The sequence below is a fragment of the Mustela lutreola genome, chromosome 1 (genome assembly GCF_030435805.1).
Source record: "Mustela lutreola isolate mMusLut2 chromosome 1, mMusLut2.pri, whole genome shotgun sequence".
NCBI classification, from domain to species: domain Eukaryota; kingdom Metazoa; phylum Chordata; class Mammalia; order Carnivora; family Mustelidae; genus Mustela; species Mustela lutreola.
Window position 1 is genome coordinate 238,962,161 of NC_081290.1, and position 26,551 is coordinate 238,988,711.

Consider the following 26,551-nt stretch of genomic DNA (forward strand, 5'->3'; position numbering starts at 1 on the left):
TAACTATCAGTTCAGTTAATGAACAAAGAAACTGAGCGGAATCTATCCGAATATTATTGGTAAGAATCTCTTGGCCAGAGGGGGCTGATGCAGACAGCAGGCTTCCTGGAGATGGGAACCTCAGTCTGGCTTGTTGCTGGCCCATGCCACACATCGCTAGGCATCTACATCTCGGTGTCTCTACCAAAGCAGGTCAAACCGTGGCAGTGTCTAGGTCCTACCATCCTCAATCTGGAATTATGAGAGGTCCAGCCCAGGGCTCCAACTGACAGCTCTTTTGCAAATATAAGCCCTCTACCCCTTAGATCAAGGGGCAGCAATCCTCTTCTTCAACCCCTGCAGACCCATGAGGAATGAAGTCCCCCCTCTAAATGTCCCCTTGCACATAAATACACCATTTCAACCCTCAGCGGGTAGAGGGAGAGCCCCAAAGTTCAGTCATCTGTGTAACCTCAGCAGCTCAGGCTTCCCCTTTGTGCTTCGTACCTAGACACCCCTCTTCCTCGGCACAGACTGAGCCTCCCCTACTCGCCACCTGAGGGTCCTTTGGGCTTAGGGATGTGACTCCCTCCCTCCTCCCAGCCAAGTCTGAGCCTCTGAGGGCCACGGGGAAGAAAAAAACCCCTGAAGGTTACTACTGAAGAAACCCAGGCACAAGCCTTTCCCATCTGTAGCTTCCACCAAACCCTATCCTGTCCTGGGCTGCTGGAGCAAGCCCCCAGGTCCCTCGACAGGATGCTGCTTGGAGCCACACAGCTGTAGGAAATCAGCAGGGAAGTGTCTGGAAGCTGTGTTCCCCAGACAGCAACTCAGCTGCTCCCTGGGAACCCGCAAAGCCCACGTCACCCATCTAATGAAACAGGGCTCCCAAGGGGCCTGCAATCTCCGCAGAGGAGGAGGAGGGCACGGACTCTCAGACGAGTCTCAATTTCACAGCATCAGGGACGTGAGCACCAACGCGCTGAACCAGAAAACGAGAGTCTGGCAGGAGCTGCAGACACACCGTGAGCGCCAGGGGATCAGAGATTAGGGCCCTTCAAAATCAATTTTGAATTCAAACTTTTAAATGTGTTCTCCAGACACAAGGAGGGGACCCTCCAGGCAGGCTCAGCCTAGCCAGATGCCGGGTTCTGCTTCCTTCTGGAAGCATCCAGAACTTATCTGCTAGCCACAGGCTGGCTGAGGGAAGGGAGGACAAGAGAGCAAGGAGGGAGACTCCGTGCTGGCTCCCAGGGGCCACAAGGACAGGAGCCCCTTTGGCTCTAGCTGACCCAGCACTGCCTGTGGGGTACCCTCTTGAGGCTTCCTGTTGAGACCCTGGGGGCTGCCCCACCCTCTTTTGTAGAACTGGATGAGAGCCACGGAAGGCAAGGCCTGTGTGAGCCAGATCCCTCCCAGTCCACCTCCCAGCCTGGCTGAGGAGACTCACGGGGCACCAGTGGAGGAAGCCATTTAGGAGAAGACCTTGGGAGTCGGATGGGCAGGGTTTGTATATTAGACCAGCCACAGGGCCCTAGAGAGATCTTGGTTCAGAAGTGGATGCCCCTTCTATGGGAAGGGAGAAAGCTTGCTGTGAGTATGAGGGTTTTGAGAGCAGGCCTGTGAAGTCAGAGTGCTTGGCAGCCCCCAGAGTGAAGGGAAAGAAAACATTCTGCGTGCTGGTCAGGAGGGCAAGCTGGCTGCCGGGCCACATCATCCAAGGCATGGTATCTGTTGCCGAGGAGCTGACAATCTGCTGTCAACAGACAAACTATGTGTGGAGCACTGAGTACTGTGCTGGGCCCACACGGGGAGATGGGCAGGGACACACAGGGCAGCAGGCCTCACCAGGCAGCTGAGCAGAACAGACTGCTCAGCCAAACGCCGGAAAAGGGTCTGGGCCCGTCATAGGAAGGCCCTGGGGGATAGGGCTGGCAGCGGATGCTCTTGCCTTGGGTCCCTGATCAGCCCCATTTGTCCCTCCAAGGGTATGATCGGCCCACCACTGCTGCCTTCTCCATCTCTGCATGGAGAAGCAGGTCCACGAAAAGCCTCTCTGGCCCCAATGACCTCATAGCCCCATGCTCCCCCGTTCTCTGAATCTCTGTCCACTCCTCCTTTAAGCCACGCTCCCAAGACATAAACACGAGTGACTGTGAACTCCTCTTCAGCTGAGAGGCATCAGAAGGGGTGGCTGAAGTCTTCGGCCCACAGAGACCTCCAGGGGAGCCCCTTGTGGAACGAGGAGCAAGGGAAAGGGCTGGGGTTGCCAGACCCCATAAGGGAGGTGCAGCCAGGGCTTGCCACGCCTCCCGCCCCCTGGCTCGGGAGCGGGGCTGCCAGCTCGGCAAGGAGATTATTACAACACAGGCCTGGGTAATGCTCCTTTTAGTTACAGCATAAACTGCAGCAATAAAGCGTACCTGGGGAATGTTTAGAGAAAGCACTAATGATTTCTTCCCCAGTGGTTAATAAATTCACTTCCAGATCAATTTGTTCGCGATAGAGCCCGGCGAGCGGAACCCGCGCGGCGGGCACAGCCGAGTGTGTCTTTTTCAGTATAAATGATTTATTACGATGATTAGCGGCACATAAACAATTTAAAATACAACGCTAATTAGTTTGGGGAAGAAAGGAGGGGAAAAGCCACCCTGCCTCTCTCCCCATTATGTTCTACTTCCCTAAGTGTGTACTTTTTAATTAAATCCAAATGTCACAATAAATTTAAAGTGTTTTATTACCACTCGGGGTAAGAAAGGCAGTCATGCAGGCCCCCCTCTCAGGCGTCTATGGGCCTGGCTGGGGGAGAGGAATGGGGGCACAAGCAGGCCTGTCTACACGCTCTCCTCTAGGCTGGGGCTCTTTCATGAGTCCCCTGGAAACCCCTCCTGGTTTCTGGCAGCCCCAGGCTGGGGAAGGCCAGGCCTGCCTGGGAGACCGCCCACCTCTCACCTTCCTGGCCAGCCCAGATGATGCGTCCTCCCTTAGCACTGGTCCCGACCCACCCAGGCACTTCTCCACAGCCCGGCAATTCTCTGTGCCCTCTCCTCGCTCTCCACCTGGGCTAAGTGTGCAGGTAACACCTTCTGTCTTCCTGGCGGCTCACTTGTCCCTCCATATACAGCATCTCAGCACATTCCCCAGTGCGAAGAGTTGCGATTACGGTTTTAGCTTTACGGATGGGGAAATTGAGGCTCACAGAGGTAGAGTGACTTAGCCAAAGACACCCAGCTACAAAGTAGACTTTTGCTGAGTCCTTATTCCTACAGCACAGTTCTATCTTGGAGCCCTTATTGGGCCACATCCAGGCCCTCATTCCCGGCCCTCAAGATGGGGCATAAAACATGGTGGTGGCTCAGGCAGACCTCACCCAGAGACACATGTGAGGCAGGAGTTCAGGCAAGGGAGTTGGACTCTAATGAGGCCAGGGTCAAGATCAGGCTCTGCCACTGACCCCCAGTGTCACTTCAGTCAGGTCCGTTAGCCTCTCTGAGCTTCCCCTTCCCCATCAGCAAAGCAGGAGGGCTAAGGAACCAAAGCAGCCTACACCAGCAGAGTGCTTGCAATCCTTGATGTGCTGTGTGAGTAATAATTACTAACAAGGTCCCTGAAGGTGAGCAGGGATCCATGAGAACCCCATTTCACAGATCAGAAACCTGAAGCCAGCAGGAGAAAGGACTTACCCATGGTTCTGCCAAATCTCAGCACCCCGGGAGGGGCCAGGAAAGGATGCTCAGACAGCCAAGGATTTCTCTCTGATACACTCAGGCGCTGAGCATTAAAATGAAAACCAAATAGCCCTAAACACAGAGGTCCCACATGACCTGGCAATTCCACTCCTAAATATATACCCAAGAAAAAGTAAAACTGTGGGCCCTCACAAAATCTTGTATATGAATGTTCATATCAGAATTGCCTGCAATAACTAAAAAATAAAAATGATCCAAATGTCCATCAACCGATGAGTGGATAAATAAAATGTGGAACATACATACAGTGGAATATTATTTGGCCATAAAAGGGAAGTACTGATTTGTACTACGACATGAATGAACCTTGAAAACTTCAGGCTAGGAAAAAAGTCAGCCACAAATGCCATGTGTTGTATGATTTCACTTACATGGAAAGTTCAGAACAGGCAAATCCATAGAGATGGAAAATAGATCCGTGGTTGCCTGGGAGTGGGTAATGGGGAGTGACTGCTAATGGGTATGAAGTTTCTTTTCAGGGTGACGAAAATGTTCTTAAATTAGGTAGTGGAGATGGTTGCACGACTGTGAGTGCACTAAAAACTACTGAATTAAACATATTAGAAAGGTTGATTTTGCGACATGCAAATTATATCTCAATAAAGCTGTTATAAAGCAAAACAAAGCAAATACTGCTTTGAGAACAGGAGGAACAGTTGATAAGAAGTCCAGCTCTAGGGTCAGGAGTGGGGGCCTGGGAGGCAAAGTCTGCCCTCACAGGGAAGTCAGGCCCTGCTCCCCCCATCTCCCATTGGCTGCTCCCCAGAGCACCTCCATGCCTGCTTTCCTTGCCACCCCATCTAGAAATCTGGCTGAACCCACTTTTCCAGCCCTGCTTCCCAGGGATCCACCATTCTCCTCTGATCTGTCTGCTTTCACCAATGCATTCATGTTTTGTCTTTTTTCATAATTTCTGCATCTTCAGAGGCCTATGCCCTACCCACCAAATTGTGTGTGCTCGTGTATGGGGGGGGTGCCTCCCTTAGGTCTTGAGCTTGTCCCACATTGGGTACCACGAGTTAGCCTGTGTGCATAATGAATAAGATCACAGTGAGACCCTCCAGGCCCCCAGCCCAGGCTCAGTTACGGAATTGTTGCCCTCTCCTAGGGCCTGGGAGCCTCCTGGGACAGAGGTGTGCACATATGGATCCAGGCCATGGAGGCCATGGAGGACCTCTGCAAGGCTACCTCTGGATGAGCGGAATACCGCTGGAGAGAGCACACGCAGTGCCCAGGCTCAGCACCGCTTGCTTTGCAGCTCATCTGAGAGGCTGACTCAAGAAGATGAAGCGTCCTGGTCAACAGGGGGCGCCAGGCCTGCGCTGTGACAGGCATACCCAAGCACCCTGAGCCTAGAGAGATGAACAAGGTTAGCTTCTAAGTTTGGGCACCTCAGGCCTCATCTCAGCACACAGAGCAGCTCCGGGGAGGGGACAAGACAGCTCTGGTGACTAGAGGAGGCCATCTGTGCCATGGGCTGAGAGGACACAAGTCCGTGTTCCAGGCATGAGGCTGGTTCCATGAGCCTCCGAGGCTTCACCATGAGCTGCTGTCTCAGGAAGCCACCCCCTTGGAAAACGATCCCCCACTGTCCCTAAACTTCTCTGAAGTCCTACAGGTCCTGGGGCTGAGGGGACTCCTCAGGGGTAAGGGGTGGAAGCTACCCTTCCCTTTAGGCAGCCACCACGTTCTGACTACTCCTCAGGTGGGCACAGTGCTGTCCAGTTGGTGAAACACATGGAAACATATTCTCCCATTTGAGTTCTGTGCAAGGGACAGGGAGGCTGCTCTGAGCCCTAATGTCCATGTGAGGAAACAGGCTTGGGGAGGACACATGGTATGGCCCAGGGTCACACAATGGTGGGTGGACAAGCAAGACTTAGCTTGAGATCTCACTATCAGAAGGCAGAGCAGGACTGGGGTCCAAATCTCGTGCTGATTACCTCTCTCCAAAGTCCAAAGAAGGCCACCTCTGCCGTAAGTTGTCACCCTCTCCTGTAGCCACTGTTTCTCTTAGAGAATTGGAGAGATTTCTCCACCGGTGCCTGGGCAGAGGCTCTGGAGGCTCCTCTCCCCAAGAGGAGAGAATTAAAAGCCTTCCCTGCTGTAAGAGAAGGCAGAGCTCCTGGGAGTGTAGGCCCTGGAGAGCAGAGGGCGTGGCGCCAAGACAGGATAGAGTAGGCTAGGAGGGTTTTGAGGCCCCGGGCAGCCAGCCAGGGCCACCCACGGATGCCCCTGAGAGCCAGCTCATTGCCAAGGCAAGACCTTCGACTCATTTGCACCACACGGAGGTGCCCTGAGACACAAAGATTCTGTTCTTCTCAGGGCCCATCTTAGATATATATGTAGTTAGGGAGAGGACTATATTAGACACAGAGAAGGCAGAAATACTTAGCTCTTTCCCCCAAATCAGGAGCTCTCATGGAAGCCTATCTGAGAAAGCAAACTGGCCCAGAGCTGGGAGAGCCAACCAAGAAACTCTTTAAGGACGGATCACACGAAGCAGAGTGGTTAGGAGCTGGCCCATGGTGGTGGTTGGGCAGGTCTGGACTGGTTGCTTCCCTACCTTGGTGTTCTCCTGCCTGCCTCAGGCCCACGGGCTTCAGATCATTCCTTTGGAGCCTGGAAAGCTGGGATCTATGTCTGGTCATGGGGCAGCAACAGAAGAGGAAGGGGAGGGTCAGGGGAGGCCTCAGGCCAAAGCTGGGAAGAGCAAGCAAGGGTCCTTGGGTCAGAGGAAGGTGAGGCCCAGTTTGCAAACAGGACCTTGGGGCTGTTTTCCCTGGGGTTCAACTCCAGAAGTTCAGGCCCTGGTACTGGGATCTTGATCCCTGGGAGACGTCAGATGAGCCACCACATTCCCAAGGCCACAGCTCTGGCCATGCCCTCTACCCTTCTTTTCTTGGTCTTCGGCTGCCTCCTCTGATCACCCAGACCTCCAGCCCCACCAGTCCCCTCACATGCCCAGACTGCAGACTCACCAGGAAATGGAAGGAAGGAAGGGGGGGAGGGAGTGAAGGAGAAATGGAGTGAGGAAGGGAGAGAGGGACAGGGAGAAGTCTGAGGCTGGAGGGGTAGGGGCCGAGAGCCTGGAAAGTTCAAAAGGAAGAATACTTCCCCCTCACATCATGAGCTGTTTTTGCTGCTCCTAATGTTATCTCCTCTGATTTATTTTCCCCATAGTAGCTGTGGTATAATGTATTTGGTCTTTGTCTCTGGTTCCTGGCACAGAGCTCCTAAAACCCTTGGTGTTTCCTGAGTGCTAAGGCTATCTTCTGTGATTCGTGAGGAGCTCCTTCTGAGCAAACTTGAATTTATGCTCCTGAGGTGATTTAAGGTGAGCCCCCCAACTAGTCTCGGGATGAGGCTGGGCCTGGCCACCAAAAAGACTAAGCAATAGGAGGGCTGGAACTTCCAGTCCTATGCACTGACAGACCTCCAGGAAAGACAGGGAGGGTGCTGGAGGTTAAGCTTTATAGAAACTCTTGAACAAGACTTAATGAGCTCTGGATTGGTGACTGCATCCAGGTGCCAGGAGGGTGGTAGAACCCAGTTCCCCAGAGACAGAAGCTCCTGGGATCGGAACCTCACCCTATATACCTCTTCATCTGTATCCTTATACAGTGAATGGGTCAATGTAAGAAAATGATTCCAAGTTCTGTGAGCCTTCCTAGAAAATTCTCTACCCTGAGGAGGGGATCGTGGGAACCCTGATCAGAAGTAGAGACGACAACTGGGATTTGTGATTGGCCTCCGAAGTGGGGGCAGTCTCGAAGTGGGACTGAGCCTTCAACATGCAGGGGCTAATACTAGATAGCGTCAGAATTGAGTTAAATTGTAGGACACCCAGTCTGTGTGCCCTGAGAATTGGAGAACTGCTGGTTGGTGCCGGAAAACATGCCTGAGTAGTACAAGTCTTAATACACTGTAAGTCTGGGGCGCCTGGGTGGTTCAGTTGGTTAAACGTCTGCCTTGAGCTCGGGTCATGATTCGGGGTCCCAGGACTGAGCCCCATGTCAGGCTCCCTGCTCAGTGGGGAGTCTGCTTCTCCCCCTCCCTCTGCTCTCCCCCCTGCTTGTGCATTCTCTCTCTCAAATAAATAAAATCTTAAAAAAAGAAAAAAAGAGAGAAGTGTAAGTCTGTCCTCTCTCTAGAACAAAGATTGCTTATGCTTGTGATCCTCCTCTTTGCTCCCCTTCCAACCTCCTTGGCCTGTTCATTCATTCTCACTCACTATTGACTTAATAAATAAGTGCTAAGCATCTACTAGGAACTGGCCCCTAAGCCATATATTTTAGTAAGAATTATACTAACACTGATGATTTTTCATCAAGAAAGTAATTGTTAATGAGCTTCATTAAGTCAGTTTGATTCCTTGATCAATTTTCTATTCACTAATGTTTAAGATTTTTTTTTGCCCTTTCCCTATTCTTATTTTACTGAAGTTCCTCCCCCCGCCCCTTAAAACAATTAAAAAAAAATTCCTTATTACAATTATTTTCATTGGGATCGATTATTTTTAAATTTAAAGTGACTATTCGGTTCCTGATCAGTTTTGGCTCATATTAAATCTTATGAACTACAGCTTTTTTTTTTTTTTTTTTAAGATTTTATTTATTTATTTGACAGAGAGAGATCACACGTAGGCAGAGAGGCAGGCAGAGAGAGAGGAGGAAGCAGGCTTCCTGCTGAGCAGAGAGCCGGATTCGGGACTCAATCCCAGGACCCTGAGATCATGACCTGAGCCGAAGGCAGTGGCTTAACCCACTGAGCCACCCAGGCGCCCCTGAACTACAGCTTTTGACACCGTTGAGATTTCTTTTGTGATAATTATTTCTACCAAAAAAGTATTTCCTGAGCCAACTTTGGCAGATCTAAAATTTCTCAGGAAGAGTTGATTCCTCCATCAATTTTTAGTCAATAACATATTTTGCCAGGTGCAGTGTTAACTGTTGCCAGTTTTGCTTTGTGTTAATTATTTCAACCAATTTTGATTTTTTTTCCTGGATCATATTTTTTACTTTTATGTTTTTGATAATATTAATGCGATGTTATTCTCACACACAGGCATATTTTAGCACTGATCTGATAAAGCATTCTGAGGATCAAAGAAGTGTGTGAAAACATCCATGGGGCAGAAAGGCAGGTCACACTCTGCACCCGGGCTGAGTATGAGGTCAGAACCTGGTACCTGAGAGAAAGCTGTCCCTGCCCTCGGTTCTTCCAGAGCCCTTGCCCCTGCCAAGACACCTCACAGATGGGAAAGAGCTTCTGGCTGGAGTGAGAGCAGCTGCCTTCAAGAGACAGCCTCTTACTGACAGGCAAAAAGATGAGGTACAGCCCTGGCTTCCTGTCATGGGCCAGAAGCAGCCTCTGCTGGGCTTCAGACTCTTCTACTCAGTATCTCCGAGACATTCAGCTGAGAGAGGACACAGAGGCTTCTTGGCGCCTTAGTTTCCCCAACATAAAAGTCGAGGGAGGGGGATAACTACCCAGGGTCTTTTCAGGCCTGAGGCTGTGACTTCTGGTTCACTGGCTTCCAGGCTCTGGGCCTGCTTCAGGGGTCCCCTCTACCTCTTAGCTGAGGCTCTGCCTGGGAACAGCTGGAAATAAGACAGCCCACCTGGATTCAAATGTGGCAAGACCATGTGTGGAAGGCCAGAGGCCACAGATGTTCCCACCTGAGCTCTCTGCTTCTCTGACCCCAGGACAACAAAGAAAGACACGAAACCTGGACAGGGAGGTTTTTCTCCTGGCCTTGGCCTCAATACACACCTTACCCCATGGACCTATCTCCAGACACAGTACCACTGGGCAGCAAGCAGCCCGCAACCCTTGAAATGTAAATGGCGAAGCACAGACCCAGAGAGCTGAGGGCACCTGCCCAGGGACAGACTGAGAGCGGGGGTGGGGGTGAGGGGAGTCAGGCTGTGGATGCAGGAGTTCTGGCTCCTAGCCCTGGGCTCCAGCCCACAGGAAAGCCTCCTTCAGTCCTGCTCCCATGTGAAGAACTGCTCAAGTGATCTCTGCCCAGGCTGCTTCGAAGATGCCAGCTCCCCCTGGCCAGGCAACAGCTAGGGAGAGGGGTTGAGGCCTCAGTCTAATGGCCGCAGGAAGACTGGTTCAGGGAGGAACAACTCTCCCCTCCTCCCAGGGTCCAGTGAGTGAGAAGAGATGCCTCTGGATAACAGAGAGCTGCGTGGCAGGCCCCCAGTGTCCTCCGCAAATCTATCATCTGTGACACGAGGCATCTAACCGTTCCCATATGTGGCCCTGGTCCCTGTGTGTGCTTACAGTCAGTGCTAGTGCCTCTCACCACCAAGGCCAGGGAGGCCTGGGAGTGCCTTTACCACTACCTCCCCAGGCCCACGAAGGCTTGGTTCTCATCTGAACTCAGCCACAGACCGAATTGCTGGGCTATCCTAGCAAGTGTCTTTCCCTCTCTGAGTACAACCTACTCCTCTGCAAAATGGGGCTAGTGTTCAATCTCCCAGCCTCCCAAGGGGGCTGCGAAGATTAAATGAAAAGCCTTGAGATATCTGTGGCCCTCTGTGGTGTAAGGCAGAGGCAATGGGCTTTCCGGGGATGGAGCTGACGTTTCATCCTCTCTGGGGGCTGGGGCCAGAGTTTGCTGACCTCTCACGGTAGGCTGATATCTCAGATGGGGTCCACCAATCCCATTTTCTGGTGTCCATAACCTTGTGTAATCCCCCCATTTCCTTGAGTTCTAACTGGGCTGAGTGACTTGCTCCCAAGGAAGAAAATACAGCCGGAGTGATGGAATGTCACATCTGTGATCAGATGTGTCACATCTTATAAAAGACTGTGATTTCCTGCATGCTAGCAGACACTCTCTCAATGGCTTTAAGGAAACAAGCTGCCATGTTGGAGAGGCCCATGTGGTACGGAAATGAGGGCTGGCCCTGATCCACAGTGAGGAATGGAAGCCCTCAGCCCAAAAGCCCAGGAGGAACCGAATCCCGCCAACAATGAAATGAGTGAACTGGGAAGCTCAATCCCCACATGAATCTTTTTTTTTTTTTTTTTTTTAAAGATTTTATTTATTAATTTGACAGAGAGAAATCACAAGTAGACAGAGAGGCAGCCAGAGAGAGAGAGAGGGAAGCAGGCTCTCTGCCAAGCAGAGAGCCCGATGCGGGACTCGATCTCAGGACTCTGAGATCATGACCTGAGCCGAAGGCAGCGGCTTAACCCACTGAGCCACCCAGGCGCCCCCCCACATGAATCTTGACATGAGACCACAGCCCCAGCCAACACCTTAATTACGGTCTGCAAAAATGTCTGTGCTAGAGGACCCAGCTTAATCTGGACCTGGACTCCTGACCCACGGAAATGAGATTAACAAGTGAGTGCTGTTTAAAGATGCTAATCTGTGAAATAATTTGTTACGCAGCCATAGGTAGCGAAGACATATGCCAACGCATATGTCTTTATGTCAACGAAGCGTTGGCATACCACAGAGGACAGGGGCCTCTCCTCAGGCCACAGAGGGGGCATCCTGCAGACCCATCTCAGCCCTATAAGCCATATTGTTGTGAGTTTCCCTCAGGAGTCCAGTCCTTGCTGTGGGGTACTGTGAGGAACCCAGAGGACAGAGTCCACTGCTCCAGGCTGGGAAGGCAAGAAAGTGGGCGGAGCCGACCCACCTCCTGAAGCCAAGGCTCCTTTCCAAAGAGCGATCCTGCCAGGGCTCCAAACCCCACGTGTGTCTGGAGCAGAGTAAGTGTTTCAAGGTATAACCACATCCACTTTCTCCCCTGCTCCTCACTAAGACCTGACGAAGTTTAGGCAACTATACCAACTGTCTATAAGACTGGCAAGAGCCTGGCCTACTGAAGGCTTGATGGACCTAAAAGGTGGTTCGTGACCACACCCATTGATGGGTCATAACTACTATCGCAACTTACTACTCAGAATCAATAAGTCGCAGAGGTGGGATGTGAACACGGTCTGTCTGACTCAAAGCCCACGCTAGTTCCGCATGCTTTAACAAATGGCGAAGCTGAGAAACAGAGATCCAGCATCCGATGGCACCCATAGGCAGCCCCCACACAATCCTTCCCAGACACCAGGGATCAGGCGTTGAGAGTTTTTAAAGATTCAGGGAATGGAGAGACAGGACAGAGTAGGTGCAGGCCATGGGCTGCAGGAACCCCTTGCCAGAGCTGCTTCCTCTCACGTGGGAAGAACAGGTCTCCCTCCCACACGGGTTTTTCTCCACTGAGACTCTGAGCAGAGGGGCAGCCGCTCCTGCCACACAATATTAAAATGTCAGGAGTTTAAGGCCTGTGTTGGTTGAGTCATAAGTTATCGGCACCCAGTGAGGGCCGACAGAATGCCTCCCTTAAATTATTAAGCAGAAAGCGTCAGACTGTAATATTTTGCTAAACCAAAGTACAGACACAGACAAAGATGTCATTTCAATATTTGAAACCAGCAAGTTTAATTTAAAATAAGAGCAAACCAATAAGCTCAGAACATAGTGGCGTATGAGAGGAAAATTATACTGTGAGAGGAAAAAAAGTGGAAGGACTTAAGAAATTTATAAAAGTAATCTCCAAGTGGAAATTAGAAATCAAGGCCTAGAAACAGAATAACACAAAAGAAATATTACTGTCCACTTTCTAAATCAATATAACACTGCTCCACGCCGGAATTACCATGGTAACTCAAGTAAAAAGAATCAAGCAATTCTTATTATTTCAAAATAAAATCACAGCCTGAAGCCTGGGTTTTATTACAACCACTGATAGATCGCTGGCTTGTATTTATCTGAAATATTGCTTTTCAATCAGCTGGTTTATGAATGTACACAGGCCTCTCACCAGCCCACTTACCGCCCCGTTTTGAGGCGAGGGGCTAACCAATGAATTGATTCCCGCCTGGCTGTATCTGCATATAGACCCAGACTTGAGTCCGCTCTGGCGAGCACTGGAGCTGCTCACCCCTTCCACCTGTCCAGCGGCATCACAGGGCAGAGCAGAAAAACCGGAGGAGGCAGAGGGGGCTGACCTCATTGTGGTTCCCCTCCGGGTCTGCCATCCAATGGCAGCTCCCTGGAAGAACTGCCCTGACCACCAGCCTCCCACCCCTTGTCCCCAGGCATCCTCTTGCTGGCTCCACCCCCTCTCCCTTGAGCCCTCCCCGAGTGTCCCTCTCGCCCACCTCCAAGTCCGCCAGCTGGTACAGGAAGGCTGCAGAGCACACTGCTGCAGTAAGATGGCCTGAACTCTGGCCCTTGCAAGCGTGGGACCCGCGACCAATTACACAGTCTCTTTGTATGGCAGTTTTCTCATCTGTGAAATGAGGATAATACGTGTGGCTTTTTCCTAGGGTGGTTCAGGGTATTCAATGAGATCATACGTGGAAGATGCTTTGGTGGAATGAGTACAGAAATGGCCCCAATTCTCTACCCCTCCTGCTGGTAGTATGCACGCCCTTTGCAATGTGACTTTCCACCTCTTCCCTTCAAGAACAGAATCTGACCACCCCCACCCTGCCCCCAAATTCAAGCTGGCCTTGTGATTTATTTTGGCCTAAGGAATGTGGCAGAAGCGAAAGCCTCCCAGAGCCAAGCCCAGGACTCAGGAAACGTTGTGTACTTCCACTCTCCCTCCTGACCTGTTTCTACTATGAGAACAGGCCAGAAGAGCTTGCTGGACAACAAGGGATGCTCGTACCCCCAGCGTCCAGGAGATTGGCCATCTGCCAGGCACAAGAGAGCCCAGCTGAGACCCGAGAGACCACTCAGCCAAGCCCAGCCTAGAGCACTGACCTACAGATTCAAGAGCTAAATGGATGCTTGTTTTGAGCCTCTGAGTTTGGGGGTAGATGGTTATGCAGCAATAACTTACTGATACACGTGCGAAGCACAACACCCCAGTTTCCAGCAAGAGTTCAGTAACACCATAGCAAGTGTGTTTATAGGAGCCCTAAAGACTGGGAGGCTGAAGCCAAAGAGATCACACTGTATCTGTGCAGAGAACGAGGTCCCTGCACAGAAGCATGAGGCTTCCTGGTTGATCAAGTAGTGTACATGGATATTAGGTGCCAGTTAGGTATTGCTCCCATTACAGAATGTGAAAACTGAGGTCCAGGAAGTTGTCTGGAGTCAGCTGGGACTAGCGCCCGGGTCTCCTGAATCATGCCAGCAGGCTGTGCCTGGAGACACAGGCCGCTCCAGGAAGTTCAGCCAGGAAGAGGCGGAAGGTAGGAGCTACTGATGCAACATGACCCAGCTGGCCTGCTCTTTGGGACAGCTGCCCCGGCAACCTAGACCAGCCTGCTCACTCCTCTCACACCCCCTGCTTTTAATTTGCCCCAAGTTGTGTCGGCCTCTGTGGACACCTGCCTTAGACAAAACACAAAATGAATACCCCAACAGGACACCAGCTTATTACTAGGGAGGGTGGATAGACTCTGAGCCTGGCCTGGAACAGTCTGTAAGAGGCCTTGGCCATCCAGAGGCTCCTGCGAGACCAACTGCTAGTGTGGCAGCAGGTCTCAGGCACCATGACAGGGCAGCCCAGGCCAGGGCCCTGGCTGTAGTGAGAGCTGGGAGAAAGGTGCTAGGCCGGAGGGAGAGGCCGGGTGGTGACAGAACAGAAACAGGGTAGGGCCAAAGCCCCAGATGAATGCCATCCAGTTGTGTGCTGATAAACACTTCACAGTTGGCTCCTTCAACATCCATGGGTTTAATACACCCCCCATGGCTCATTTCCCGCTACCAGAATAATGCCACTGAACTCAAAAGTGGGGGAGAAATGTGCCAGATCAGCTCCCGTAGGCCCATACAAGCTGACCCCACTGGTGTGGTCCTATCCCGCATGCATGCCTGCCAGGCAAACTCACTCTAGCAGCAGCAGGATGAGTTAAGCCTGAGGAGGGGAGGATGCTCTCCGTGCCTCAGTTGTCCTTCCACTCTAGGCAGGGCAGGCAGGCAGGATGGGCTATATGTTATATGCATCTCTGGGGCTGCTCTGAAGACCTGGGCCAGGTTAGTGCCTATCAGCACCTGCCAGCAGGACTTAATGTGAAGATGGAACCGTGTCCTGTGGGCAGTCAGCAGGCTGGCTGGGGCCACAAGCGGGATACTCGGGCACCTGGCAAGAGGACAGGTGATGTTCCTCCTGATCAGACTTTCCTACCACCAGCTTCATCATGCCTCGGGGCAAGGATTAGAGGACATGGAATTTGGGCAGAGAACCCTGAAAGGAACCCCAGGTTCCCGACCTAAGCCAGGCAACCCTCCTGCCCACTTTCAGCCTTGCCTATCCCTCTATAGATGGAAGCACTTGCAGAGAGTGGTCTTGGAAGCTCCTTCCTACAACACTACCTGCCTTGGGGAATCTGGCCAGTGGTGGTAAGTAGTGAAGTCAGCCTCCCTCCTGGACAGACAGCCGTGATCAATGGCCATGATGGATAAACGGAAGAGGGAGAGTGAGTGAACAAGGCACCACATCGGGCAGCGGATTACTTGATCACAGGGTGGTTGGTGGAGCACGAAGTCACCTCACACAGGCAGGAGGCTTCCTGGCTTATCAAGCGTATACATGGACTCCATCTCATTGAATCTTAATTAGCCCCCCAACCAGTTAGATGCAGCTGTTCTCACTGTAGAGATGAGAAGGTAGAGAGGCAGAGCAACCTCAGCACTGGATGAGCATGGGGCACAAACCCACAGTGGACATGACAGACTTGCAGAGCTTAGCAGGACAGTGGAGGTGGCAGCCAGCCCACTGGTTCCTGGCACACTGTGGCACCGATGCCCTTTTCTCTACCTTGCTCTCTAACTCCTTCCTGTCTGCTGGCCCTCCCAATAGGGGGCTCCTCTGGGCCCTGAAGGTGGGTCTGAACAACAGCCTTGGCCTGCTGGCTACTTGGAGGCAGCTGTGCCCTGGGTGGAGGCAGCTCTGGAGGCAGCTCATGTTTGCTGGAAGCCCCACCTTGGCTTGGGCCATGCCCCCAGTAGGCTCCCCAGCTCTGTCTTGGGCTCAGAGAAGGTCCTGTCCAACCACGGCCACTTCCCAACTCTGGCAACCACGCTCCACAGTCCACCGTGCCAAGGCCCAACCTCACGTTCCTCTGCCCAGGACCGCAGAGGGGCAGCCACCAGTGCTGGCTGGCCATCATCTGTCGTCCCAAGGGGAGACAGACCAAAATAAATCTGTTCTTGGTCTTGCTCACAAATGGGCCCTGCTGGGAGGCTCCTTAAATGGGAGTGGGTGGGGTGGCCTCCAGGTCTGATTCTGGACTCTGGCTGGGGTGGGGAATCAGCTCTCTGAGGGACCAGAGACAGACCCGGGCTCTGGGAGAATGCATATTTCCACATGCTAAAAAGCATCATGTGGGACATGTCCAGAAGGAGAGAGACAGTAAGACAGAAAGGCAGCCGCAGAGGCCAAGTAAGTGGCCACACCAGCACCAAGCCCCGGCACGCAAAGGGTGAAGCTTTTAGGCGAGCGGCGGCCAGTGATCTCAGCTTCCCCCAGTCCTAATGCTCCTGAAAGGCTCTCTCCCACTCCCTGTAATTGGGCATCAGTAGTTAATGCAGTATTGACTGCATTACACGCTCCCGTGCCTCCCCTCACTAATGCCAATTGCATCACCTTGTACAGTCACCGGCTTGCTTAGCCAATAGCCGTTAAAAGCAATCCAAATCATGAATCATATGGGAAACTTTTAGCAAGACACTGCCATCCAAGGAGACAATTTACAGTTGAGTTAATCTGGGTACATTAGCGAGACATGGATTCTGGACGACAGACCAATTTATGTTGTTTCCCTGTCCCCCGCCCCCCACCCCCTTAGTGCTCTGTGTGGACAAATGAACAGAAGAGCGGGGAACAGAGAGAAGCACCTGCTTCTTTACGCAAGGCTCTGGGAGGGGGTGAGGGAGACCCGTCTCTATAGGCTCTCCGCCCAGCTGAACTGGGGCAGGAAAGGTAAGCAGCTCGTACATGCTGCTCAAGATTTGTAAAGCCTCATTTCCAAAGGCTGGGAGGTAGCTGCTGCCAGAGCTGCCATAGGCGGTACAGATGGGGACCCTCCTCTTCTAGGCCATGGGCAGGTGTCAGCCCGAGTGCCCCCCACACTGGCCTCACCAGACCTTTACACACCCGCAGTAGGCAGCGGTGCCTTTTGGGCACTGCCTTCCTGCCACCCCGCTGGGGTCTCCGGAGTGGACAAGCATCACGGCCCACTCCCTGCCTCCATCTCTGGGGCCAGGAAGGGTCCTAGCCACACTCTGCTGGGAGAGACGCTGGGGACTCTTTGCACTCCAGGGCATGATGGGATAGCCCAGGAGGTCCTGTTGATGGCTGAGCAAAAGCTGGTCGGTACCCAGGAATAGCCAAGAGCCGCCCTGGCAGGTCACCCAGGTCCACTGTGGAGGCCACACTCGCAGCGGTCATTAACAATTGAAGACTCACTGTCTGGCCTTCCTCAGGCCAGCTCCACTCTCCTTAGGCAATTTTACTTATTCAAAATGCTCTCAGAATCGTGTTTGGTATTTAGTTCTGCAACCTGCCTGCTGTTTCCTGTGGGCAGCCCCGTCTTCCTACGGGTCCTTGGCAGAGGCAGGTTACCTGCCTTTCTCCAGCATGCACCTGGGGACAGGCCAGCAGCCCCCAAGAGGGCACCTGCAACATCCCCTCTTGCCCAGTCCCCCACAACCCAAGGCTCTCCCTGTTCTTGGGGCTGCCTGGACCCTCTGCTGCCTGTTTCTGAGTACTCAAGCCCCCTTCTCCAATGGCCTGAGGGCTAATCTGTTTCAGAGAAGGAGTGCCCTTTGCTCCCCTGAGCCTACAAGCTTCCCCATAAGGCCCCCAGCTGATTGCCAGTTCAAGTACCTGTGCCAGGGAGAGAAGGGCTCTTTCTCCGGGGAAGTTGGAGCAGGGCTTCCTTTGCTGACAGGCATGCCCGACGGCATCTAGAAAGCCCGGACCCTGAGTTCCAGTAAAGTGGAGATGGCTAGGCCAAGAGCAAGCGTCCAAATGAAAGCAATTAATCTTAAAACCAGAAGTTTAACCATTTGCAAAACAGATCTTTCCTCTCTGTGGTGGCCCTTCACTGCTCGACCTAATGGATTACTTTATTAATAATGCACTGTGCTTAAAAGCAAAAAAAAAAAAAAATTTTTTTCTGACAATTCAATACTTCAGAAAGTCTCTTAAACCCGTTGCTACGGCAAAGCGATTGATATTTTATTATCTTTCAGAAGTGCAACATGAAAGCCCTGCAGCCCAGCAGAGCAAGAGCTTTGGTCCTCGGCAGCTGGCAGACCTGACTTCAACCAGAGGAGCCCCGGCCTCTTCCGACAAGATGCTGTCAGGTGGAGAAAAGGCATTGGGGGTGGTTAATAAGGGCCCCGAGTCCCTGCTGCAGCCAGACAAAGGGTGCAGTGCTGCATCCTGGAGGTACATGCTTCTTGGGGGCCCTGGGGGGCAAGGCTGCCACCTAGCCCACAGGGCTGCCTGCTGGAAGGGCATAAGTGCCAGGAAGAAATTAGGCAGCAGGCTCGGACAGACAGGTGAGTCGATCCAGAGTTTTTCTCCCTTCCCCAATGGAAGGTGCCACCTTCAGAGTTTCCTGGAATTAGAGGATACCAGACTCTAATAGGGAGTGGAGGGCAGATGTAGGAGCAGGAAGACTGCTTTTGGAGGACACCTCTGAGCTGGGCAGGACAAGAACCGGATGGCTCCTCGGGACCCCAGCTGTCTACCTTCCTGGTGCTCTGGGCCCCAGGGCTCAGTGGTATGAACTGCAGGAGGCACCACTCTGTTCCGACTAAACTAAGCCAGGGACTGAGAAGCATCACGAGCTCTCCTCTGCAGATCTGGTGGAGACTAGGGGAAAAAATCCATGCCCAGGGCAGCTGCAGTGCACTGCCGTCTGGAGGCAGGAGACTGGCTAAAATGACCTCCAGGTATCTATTCCTATTCAGGGCTCATCTGAAAATCTGGAGTATCGCGGAGCTCAAAAGGACTCTGGGGTGCCTGCACAGAGCACGACCTAGGTGGCAGTGGTGGGGTCATTCTGTTGCATGAGACCAGTCTCCCCGCCTGAGGCCTCCCATGTACAGGGCCTGGGTTTTCTCCAGTTCTGGCTTGATCCTGGGGAATAAGCATGCCAAATAGCCACAGCTAAAGACACGCCTTGAATTCCATATCTCCCATCAGGAGAGTACCCCCACATACTGAGGAAGGGCCCTCTGCGCTGACTTCTGCAAACCCCTCATTTTACCAAGAGCGAAAGCGAAGGCTTGCTCTGGGCATGACAAAATGCCTCTTCCCTCCGTCTGGCCTGACCAGGTCCTTCTCCTTGTCATTCTGTACACACCTGCAGAAGCCTAGTCCTCTGGTGGCCCCCATAGGGATCCTGGGAGAGGGCCCCAAAATGCTACAAGCATACTAGAGATGGAGGTCAGACCCTGGCCAACCTCTTGCAAATGCATCCCCTTTGCCAGAAGCACTTAGTCACCCCTTTCCTCTCTTACTGTATACATGCTGAGAAATAGCCTTCAAGGCCACCCCACATGCCACCCCCAGGCCAGACACCTTAAATGCCCCTCCTTGATGGAGGTCTCAGGGCTGGTGGGGAGGCTAGGAACCCCAGCTTGTGGTAGCAGCGAAGTGCACATCCTGTGTGACCTTGAGCAAGTCACTTAACTTGGAATTTTCACCCAGTGACCATGACAATAACACCACTGACCTGGTGGGCTGAGGGCACAAGCCTAGGGGAGACTCACTAGTAGAAGGTTAGAGAACGGCCACCACCATTAATCCAAGAGGATTCCTGGTGACATGCTGCAAACCACCTTCTCAGCTCCTTACCAGTAGAAATCAGGTGACAGCATGAGTGCCAACAATTCTATCCTCATCTCCCTATAGCACCAACACACCAGGCAACCATCACCTACAGGGCAAGGAGAGCCCCTGCCAGCCAAGGAACAACTACTGTGTGGCCACTGGCCTCTGCGTTTGGGTCAGGAGGCACCCACCCGGTTTTATCTTTAAGTGGGCTATGATCCCCAACCTCTCCTGAACACACCAGGACCCTTTCTGCAGGGCACTCCTAGTCAGGAAGGCTTTAGGGTCTATGGGACCATCTTCGAGAGGCTTCCAGCAACCATGGGCCTTGTGTTCTGACTTCTGGGGTGCACTGAGGCTCTTGACCATGTCAGGTTCATGCCACTCTCCAGGACCTCGCCTGCACAGTGCTACTGGCCAGTGGCGGGACACTTTCTTCCTCTGGGCCAAACTCCCGCCTGCGCGCTCAGGGGACCGGGACCCAGTGGGCCGGCACAAGAAGCGTCTGTCTCCCCAGGGGCCGGGGGGGGGGGCCTTCTCCTCGCTCGCCGGGCACCCCGGGGCCAGCATGGTCTTCCCGCGCGCCCGCGGGCCGCAAGCTCTGGCTTCCTCTTGGGTTACCCGGCCGGCGCGAGGGAGATGGCTGTGGTGAGAGGAGCGGCCGCAAAGACGAGACGCCGCTCGCTGAGCGCCACTGCGCGGAGATCCGAGGGGACTCGAGCCTACACGCGGCCCCGCAGAGCCCCACGCGGCAGGCGCACCGCCCGCCCTCCGGCTCAATCACCCCTCCCCCGGCCCCACCTGGCCGCCCCCGCGCCCCGGCCCCGGCACCCAGCCCGCCTGGCAACCCTGGCGCGTGTGCGTCCCGGCGTGTGCTCCCGCGCGCCACCGCGGGGGGACGAGGGGGTGCGGGGCGTCGACCCCCCGCCCGCCACCTACCGTCCTCCTTGTCCAGCACCATCATCTCAGGCGCTCCGTGTCCAGCCGCAGCTCGGCTTGACCGGGAGAAGGGCGCCGACTCTGGGCGCGCTTCGGCGGGGCGGCCGGTCCTCGGGCAGCGAGCGGGCTCTAATTACCCGCTTGTCCGGCTCTTAACCTAGATTGCACTCAGCTAGAATTACATTCAGGAGCGAAGCACTTCGCAGATACAAAAGCAGTCTCACCTACTTTTGTGCCTCAGAATTGCAAGGAACTACGAACTGCAATTTAGAGAGAGAGAGAGGGAGAGGGAGAGAGAAGGGGGAAGAGAGGATCAGAGCCGTTTCTTTGATTCTCACCTTCTAAATGGCTCAATTTGCCCAGTATAATCTGTCTTAATGTAATTGCATTTGATAGCTCATAACCCTGGCTCTGGCAACGACACAGCTTTCAGCCTCATAAAGTGTTTTCCCCTCGGATTTAATCTGAATCTCAATCTAAAATTATATTCAAAGAGATGGGGGAATCTCGGCGGCCGTCTCCCGCTGCCTTTCTCCCTCAATGTATGAGGTTTGCACTTCTGCTACTGAATAAATGCACACATTTCCCGAGGCCCCCCTCCCTCCCGGGTTAATGGGGAGTGGAGACGCGCGGCTGCCCGGCTCCGCAGCGCCACCTGGAGGTCACTCGGCCCTAGCTTGGCGCTTGGTTCTGCGCAGCACCCAAGGTCCTCATCCTAGATATTTGTCCTGTGGACCACCCTTGTCTTCCACTCCCACCCCGTCAGCCTTAGTTTCTGACCGTCCTCCCAGCCAGGCGATCTTTCTCTGATCTCGTACCCTCCCTTCCTACCAGCGCTGCCGGAGGGTTCTTGTTACCTCCTGGATTGTTTGGCAAAGTTAGCCTTCTGCAGGGTACAAACTAGCATCACGCATACCCCAGCACGCAGCCCCCAACCCCCTTAAGAGCATCCTAATTCCTTAGGGAGCAGAATCCTGTCTCAGCTTCTCTCCGAGCAAGCACAGTGTGGCCTTGAAGGTTTTTCTCCTCCCCAAACTATTTATTGAGCATGTATTATTCTAAGGTGCTGATGATAACACAGTGAACAAAAGATTCCTGCTATTTCGGAGTTGAAAATCCTTGCTCTGTACCTCAGGAGGCAGGAAGGAAGACAGTGCTCATCTCCTCTCTTCCCGAACCCTACTTCTCCTCCAAGAGCTTGGGGTTAGTGCCAGGCTGCCTAGACTAGGAAGACCAATCTTAAATATCAAAAGCTTTTTTTTTTTTTTTTTCTTTTTTTCCCCCTTCACAGTACCGTGATCCAAGAGGATGGAAATATTAACGATTTTCTATAGCTCAAGGAGGGCTTCAGAAAGACATGTCAGAAGTTCATCCCTGGCAGACACTTCTAAGGACTAGACCCAGAAAAGGAGAAGGTAAGGACCACCAGTTGGGATTTCATCCCATCTCTGCCTATTACCAATAGTAATAGGCAAATCACTTTGTCTCGGCCTCAGTTTCCCTGTTTGTGACGAGGGAAAACTGCGCTGCTCTCCAAGGTTGTGGTGGGAGTCAGATGAGCTAATGGTTGTGAACATGCCTTGTAAACTGTGGCACCCCGACATTGCGCAGACTTACTGAGTATACATGAAACCTGGAGGCCAGGCGGTGCCCCTGAAGCCAGGGGAAGGTCCCAAAGCAGAGTGCCTGGCAAGGGTGGGAATGGGAGAGTGGGGCTGCCGCCCATCTTCCTCCAGCCTAAGTGGGGAAGTCAGTCTTCGAGAAAACAGAAGAGAGGCTGCTTCTAATGAGATGCCTCATCCGCAGCTCAGAGGGTTTCGCTTTCCCCTTCATCTAGAATACTTAATCCTAATAGTCCTTGAGTATATTTGATGTTAAATATATCATTTTGCTCAGCCTCACTGTCCCTCAGGACTGTGAGCTTGATCTCTCCCCTGCCACTGCAGCCAGAGCTATACCCCGAGGGTCTGAGGGAGGCTTTGACTCTGCTGGCCACGGGCTCATTTCGTACCAACCCATCACCCCAGCCTGAGCTGGGGGCCAGACAGTGTCACAGGCAATGGGCCTGACAGGCTGGCAAGGGGTAGCTTCTGGCTGTAGTTGCCTCTGTGGGCATTCCCTCAGAATGGGGAGGCATTCCCTTCATGAGGGCTGCGGTTTTCCTCTCAAGTCCCAGGGCCAGCTCCTCCTCCCTTTCAAGGGTCTGGCCCTGACCCACAACCCAGGACTTGAGTAGCTGGAGGCACTTTCCCACTCTCTTGCTCATGTTGGGCTTGGGGATCTGTCCCAACACCAGCTTCCTCAAGCCTCCAAGTTACCCAGTTAGCAGCCGTCTCACCAGCATCCCTCTGGGGAGTCGGGCACCCTGTACCCCACCTCAGGGATGGGAGCAGGCCTGGAGTTCTGAGCCATGGGCTAAAGAGGCAGGTAGGGTATGTCAGCAGGGGGTTGCCACTGTGTGTGAAGGGCTGCTTGTGTCCACAGGCGGCTCTCTCTGCACCCCCAGTTGTGAGCATTGAGCTCCCACAGTGATCTGGAAAAGGGCCTCCAAAGAGTCCTTCCACTTTACAGAGCTACCCAGCAAGTCTTGGAGGGTTTAGATGACTGGAGCTCTTAGCCAGGAAGGGGACCACTGGAGGGACGGAGCCAAACATAAGCCTCACCCATCTGGCAGCCACCCTCTCAGCTCATGGGGAATTGCTGGCCAGGAAAGTAAGTCCTGTGCCGGGGCCTACCTCCACCCAAGCTGTCTCCAAGTCCAGGGGCACACCCACAACACCAGAGTGGAATCCTCAGATCCCCTGGGGCTGGGAGAGGTGGTTTGCACCCAACATAGCCCACAGGCAATGAGCATGTACTCTCAGGTCGATGTTGCCAAGAGTGCTCCAGAATGTCTTTGAGATGCCTCTAGGGACAGCAGAGACAGACCAGCAGCTGATCAGCCCCCAGGTTATGGTGAGGAGAAAGGGGGTACTACTGGCTTCCTTTCAAAGTCTGGGGCAGGTCCTAGCAGTTTGTCCCTGTACTTGGCAGGAAAGTCCAGAGGAAGGGTTCCTGCACTGGATTTGGGAGGTGTGTGGGGTGGGGTGGGAGACTCTTTGCCCCAGGGCCTGGGCAGACCAGATATTCCAGAACTCAGTGGAGGCTGTCAGATGTGCCTCAGCCTGAGGGCCCTGCTTCCAACATAGTGCAGTCGTCTCCAAGATGGGTGGCTTCACAGGTGAAGCTCACAGATGTATTTGGAGTGGCCGCCACAGATGACAGGACAGAGTGACCCTACAGATTTTGCAGTACAATCAGGATGCCTGCTGGCCAAGTTCAGATGCCCTGCTCTTTCCCCTACTAACACAAAAGCAGCCTAAATACAGGAATTTGCAATCACCTAGAATGGAAAAGGTGACGAACTTTCCTCCTTTGTCGAGGAAGCTGCAGTTATATCGGTAAGGCCTGGTGGAGGCCTAGGCCAAATCTGCTCCCCCAGGAAGCAAGTCTCTGGCCAAGCCACCCCTGCACAACAGCTCTGAGGACGTTGTGGATGTAGGCTGACCAACTGTCTTGGTTTGTCCCAGGACTGAAGGGGTTCCCAGGAGGCAGGACTCTCTGTGCTAAAACCAGCTGGTTCTGGGCAAAGCAGGACAGTTGATGACCACAATGGGACAAGGGACTAGTGGGGCCAGAGAGAGAGGTCAGGCAGCCAAACCCTTCATGACACACCAGCAGCTGCGTGGTAGCCTCAAATTTCCCAGCCTCCTGCTCAGGGCTTCATCCCCCAGGCACGGAGGAACTGCCTAGCCCTGGGGAACGGCTCTATGGGGCAGCCTGGCTGTGCCTTCTCTTGCAGATTGGTAGTCACAGTGGGAAAGCTGGGAGTTGGACTCAGCCGTGGATCCAGATTTTTCAAGAACCAAGCTTACTTATGCAATTTAGGGGTTGGGGGTGCTCTTTAAGAAAAGGAATACAAGCCTGCTAACACAAAATGACCATCAAAGGACTATGAAGCTGAAACTTCATAAGCTTCAAGGTAAACCTCCCCCCCACACACACCCCGATATTCTGGATACAGGACCCGACCCTAGCCAGCAGGGCAACTCCCGACACACTTGGTGGAGGAAGGGGGGGGGCCGTTAGGGGTGAAGCAATGTCACCCATCCCGCAACTGTGAAGTTCTAGATCTGAGGGACCCCCAGGCCGTGCGGGTTTGCCTGCAGGCTCTCTGGATATCCCCCTGGGGGAGGCGTTCCGCAGTCGGGTGCGGAAGGGGGGCGCGCAGACACCCAGAAAGCCTAGGAGACTTGGGGGCTGTGGGCACTGCGGGGAAGCCCGCGGCGGCGCGGGTCGCCGAGGCGCTCCCAGTGTCTGCGAGACGGCAAGAGCCTGAGAGAAAGTTCCCGGCCGGAGCGTGCAGGGCTGGCGGGCCCGCGGCGGCCCGGGTGACTTCCCGACCCCGCTAAGGAACCCGCGGGCTGAGCCCAGCACCCCGGCACGCACGCCCGCGCGCACACCCAGCGCCGCGCTTCCGGGAAGCAGCCGAGCGGCCCGAGCCAGCCGAGGCCCGCGCAGGGGACGCTGCCGCCGCGACGCGAGCGGGGTGGCCTCAGCAGGGCCCGCGCCGCCGCCGCCCGCGCCCCCACCCCCAACCCCGGGCACCTACCGTCCTCCTGGTCCAACACCATGGTCCCCCGGCGGCGCCAGCCCGGCACGGGCGGAGGACGCGGAGGGACGCGCGGCTCGGACTCCGCCGCCGCCCGACTGCGTTGCTCACGCCGGCCCCGCGCGGGCTCCGCGCCCCGCGACCGGCGGCCGGGGACGGGGGCGGGAGGACCGGCGCCGGCAGCTCAGCCCCGCGGGCAGGGAGCTCTGGGGGGGGGGGGGGGCGGTGCGGCCGGCGCGTCCCGGGGGCGGGGGCGGGGGCGCGTCCGTCCGCCGCTGGGTCGCGGGAGCCGCTGGAGCAGCCGCTGCCCGGGCCGGGCCGGAGCCGCCGCCGCCGCCGCCGCCGCAGCCGCCGCCGCCGCCGCGCGCCCGTTCTCGTCCGCGCGGGCCGCGCTAGCCGCTGCCGAGTGCAGCCTGCGTTTCCCAGGGCCCCTCAGTTCCCCTGTTAATTAAATCAATTCATTATGCTCAGATCTGATTAGCGGCCCTTCCCCCCCTTTGAATCAATTATTCAATACACAAACATAATTGCTTGGGCCAGAGGTGCCCGCCATTAGCTTATTTAACTCCAAGGACACTAATTACCCGCAGGGCACGGGAACTTTTCTCATTAATTCTGACAAAACACAAAAGCACAGCCAGAGGGTGTGCGTGTGAGCGACTGCGTGCGCGCGCGTGTGTGTGTTCGTGTGTGTGTGTGTGTGTCCGCATGCCAGAGTGAGGGCAGTGTGGGGTGGTGAGCCGCCGCGTGAGCCGAAGATGAGCGTGGGGGTAGAGGAATGTGTGCGATCGCGGGTGGGAGTTTGAGTCTGTGGCCGCGCTGGTGTCAGTGGGGAACCCGTGCTTGTGATTGTGAGTGCATCGGGCTGGGTGTGGCTCTGGGTCTGGGGACTGCGGGCCAGGGTTTGAGACCCAGCGCAGCAATGGTGAGATTGTGAGCGCTTCTCTGCGTGACTTTGTGGATTTGATTCCTTGGATACAGTGGTGGGTGCCCCATCCCCCCAGCCCCCCTTTTTTTTTCATAACTGCCCCGGCACTGCCGGTTGCACATTCAAGCCCACGGACTAAGTGAAGAACACAGAAGAGAGACGTGAGGATCACGAAGTGGTGGCTGGTGTTTCTGCACTGGATGGGCTATGATTTCCCCTCCCCCGCCACCCCTGCTCCTCCAGCCCACCCGCTTTTTCAAACCCCTGGTTCCCATGCTCGGCTTCCTTGGCCCATCTGGGCACTGCCCCCCACCCTACCCCACCCCCAGCCCTCCCCGCCCCTGCCTCTACCCCTATTTCCACAGGTGCCTGCCACCCAGGCACACCCCCACCCAACGCCACCCACCCTCTGCCTAGTTCTTCCCTCCTGTCTGCCAGGCTGAACCGAGGGTGTGTCTGTGGTTGACCAACTTCA

At 54.3% G+C, this 26,551-nt stretch overlaps 1 protein-coding gene across 2 annotated transcripts in view; it reads right to left on the bottom strand.

The window, feature by feature from the left end:
* The window catches only part of LMO1 (LIM domain only 1), a 40,564-nt gene extending 15,255 nt beyond the window's left edge, over nucleotides 1–25,309 (bottom strand). The window contains exons 1-2 of one of the 2 annotated variants that reach the window (XM_059135240.1): nucleotides 25,149–25,308; nucleotides 20,498–20,757 (exon numbers count right to left, since the gene is read on the bottom strand). In XM_059135240.1, coding sequence (XP_058991223.1) covers nucleotides 20,498–20,522 — 25 coding nt within the window. In that variant the 5' untranslated portion in view covers nucleotides 20,523–20,757; nucleotides 25,149–25,308. Of the gene's footprint in view, nucleotides 1–20,497; nucleotides 20,758–25,148 lie in introns of both variants that reach the window. The other variant, XM_059135250.1, reaches the window with a different exon arrangement.
* Between the last annotated feature and the right edge of the window lie 1,242 nt (nucleotides 25,310–26,551).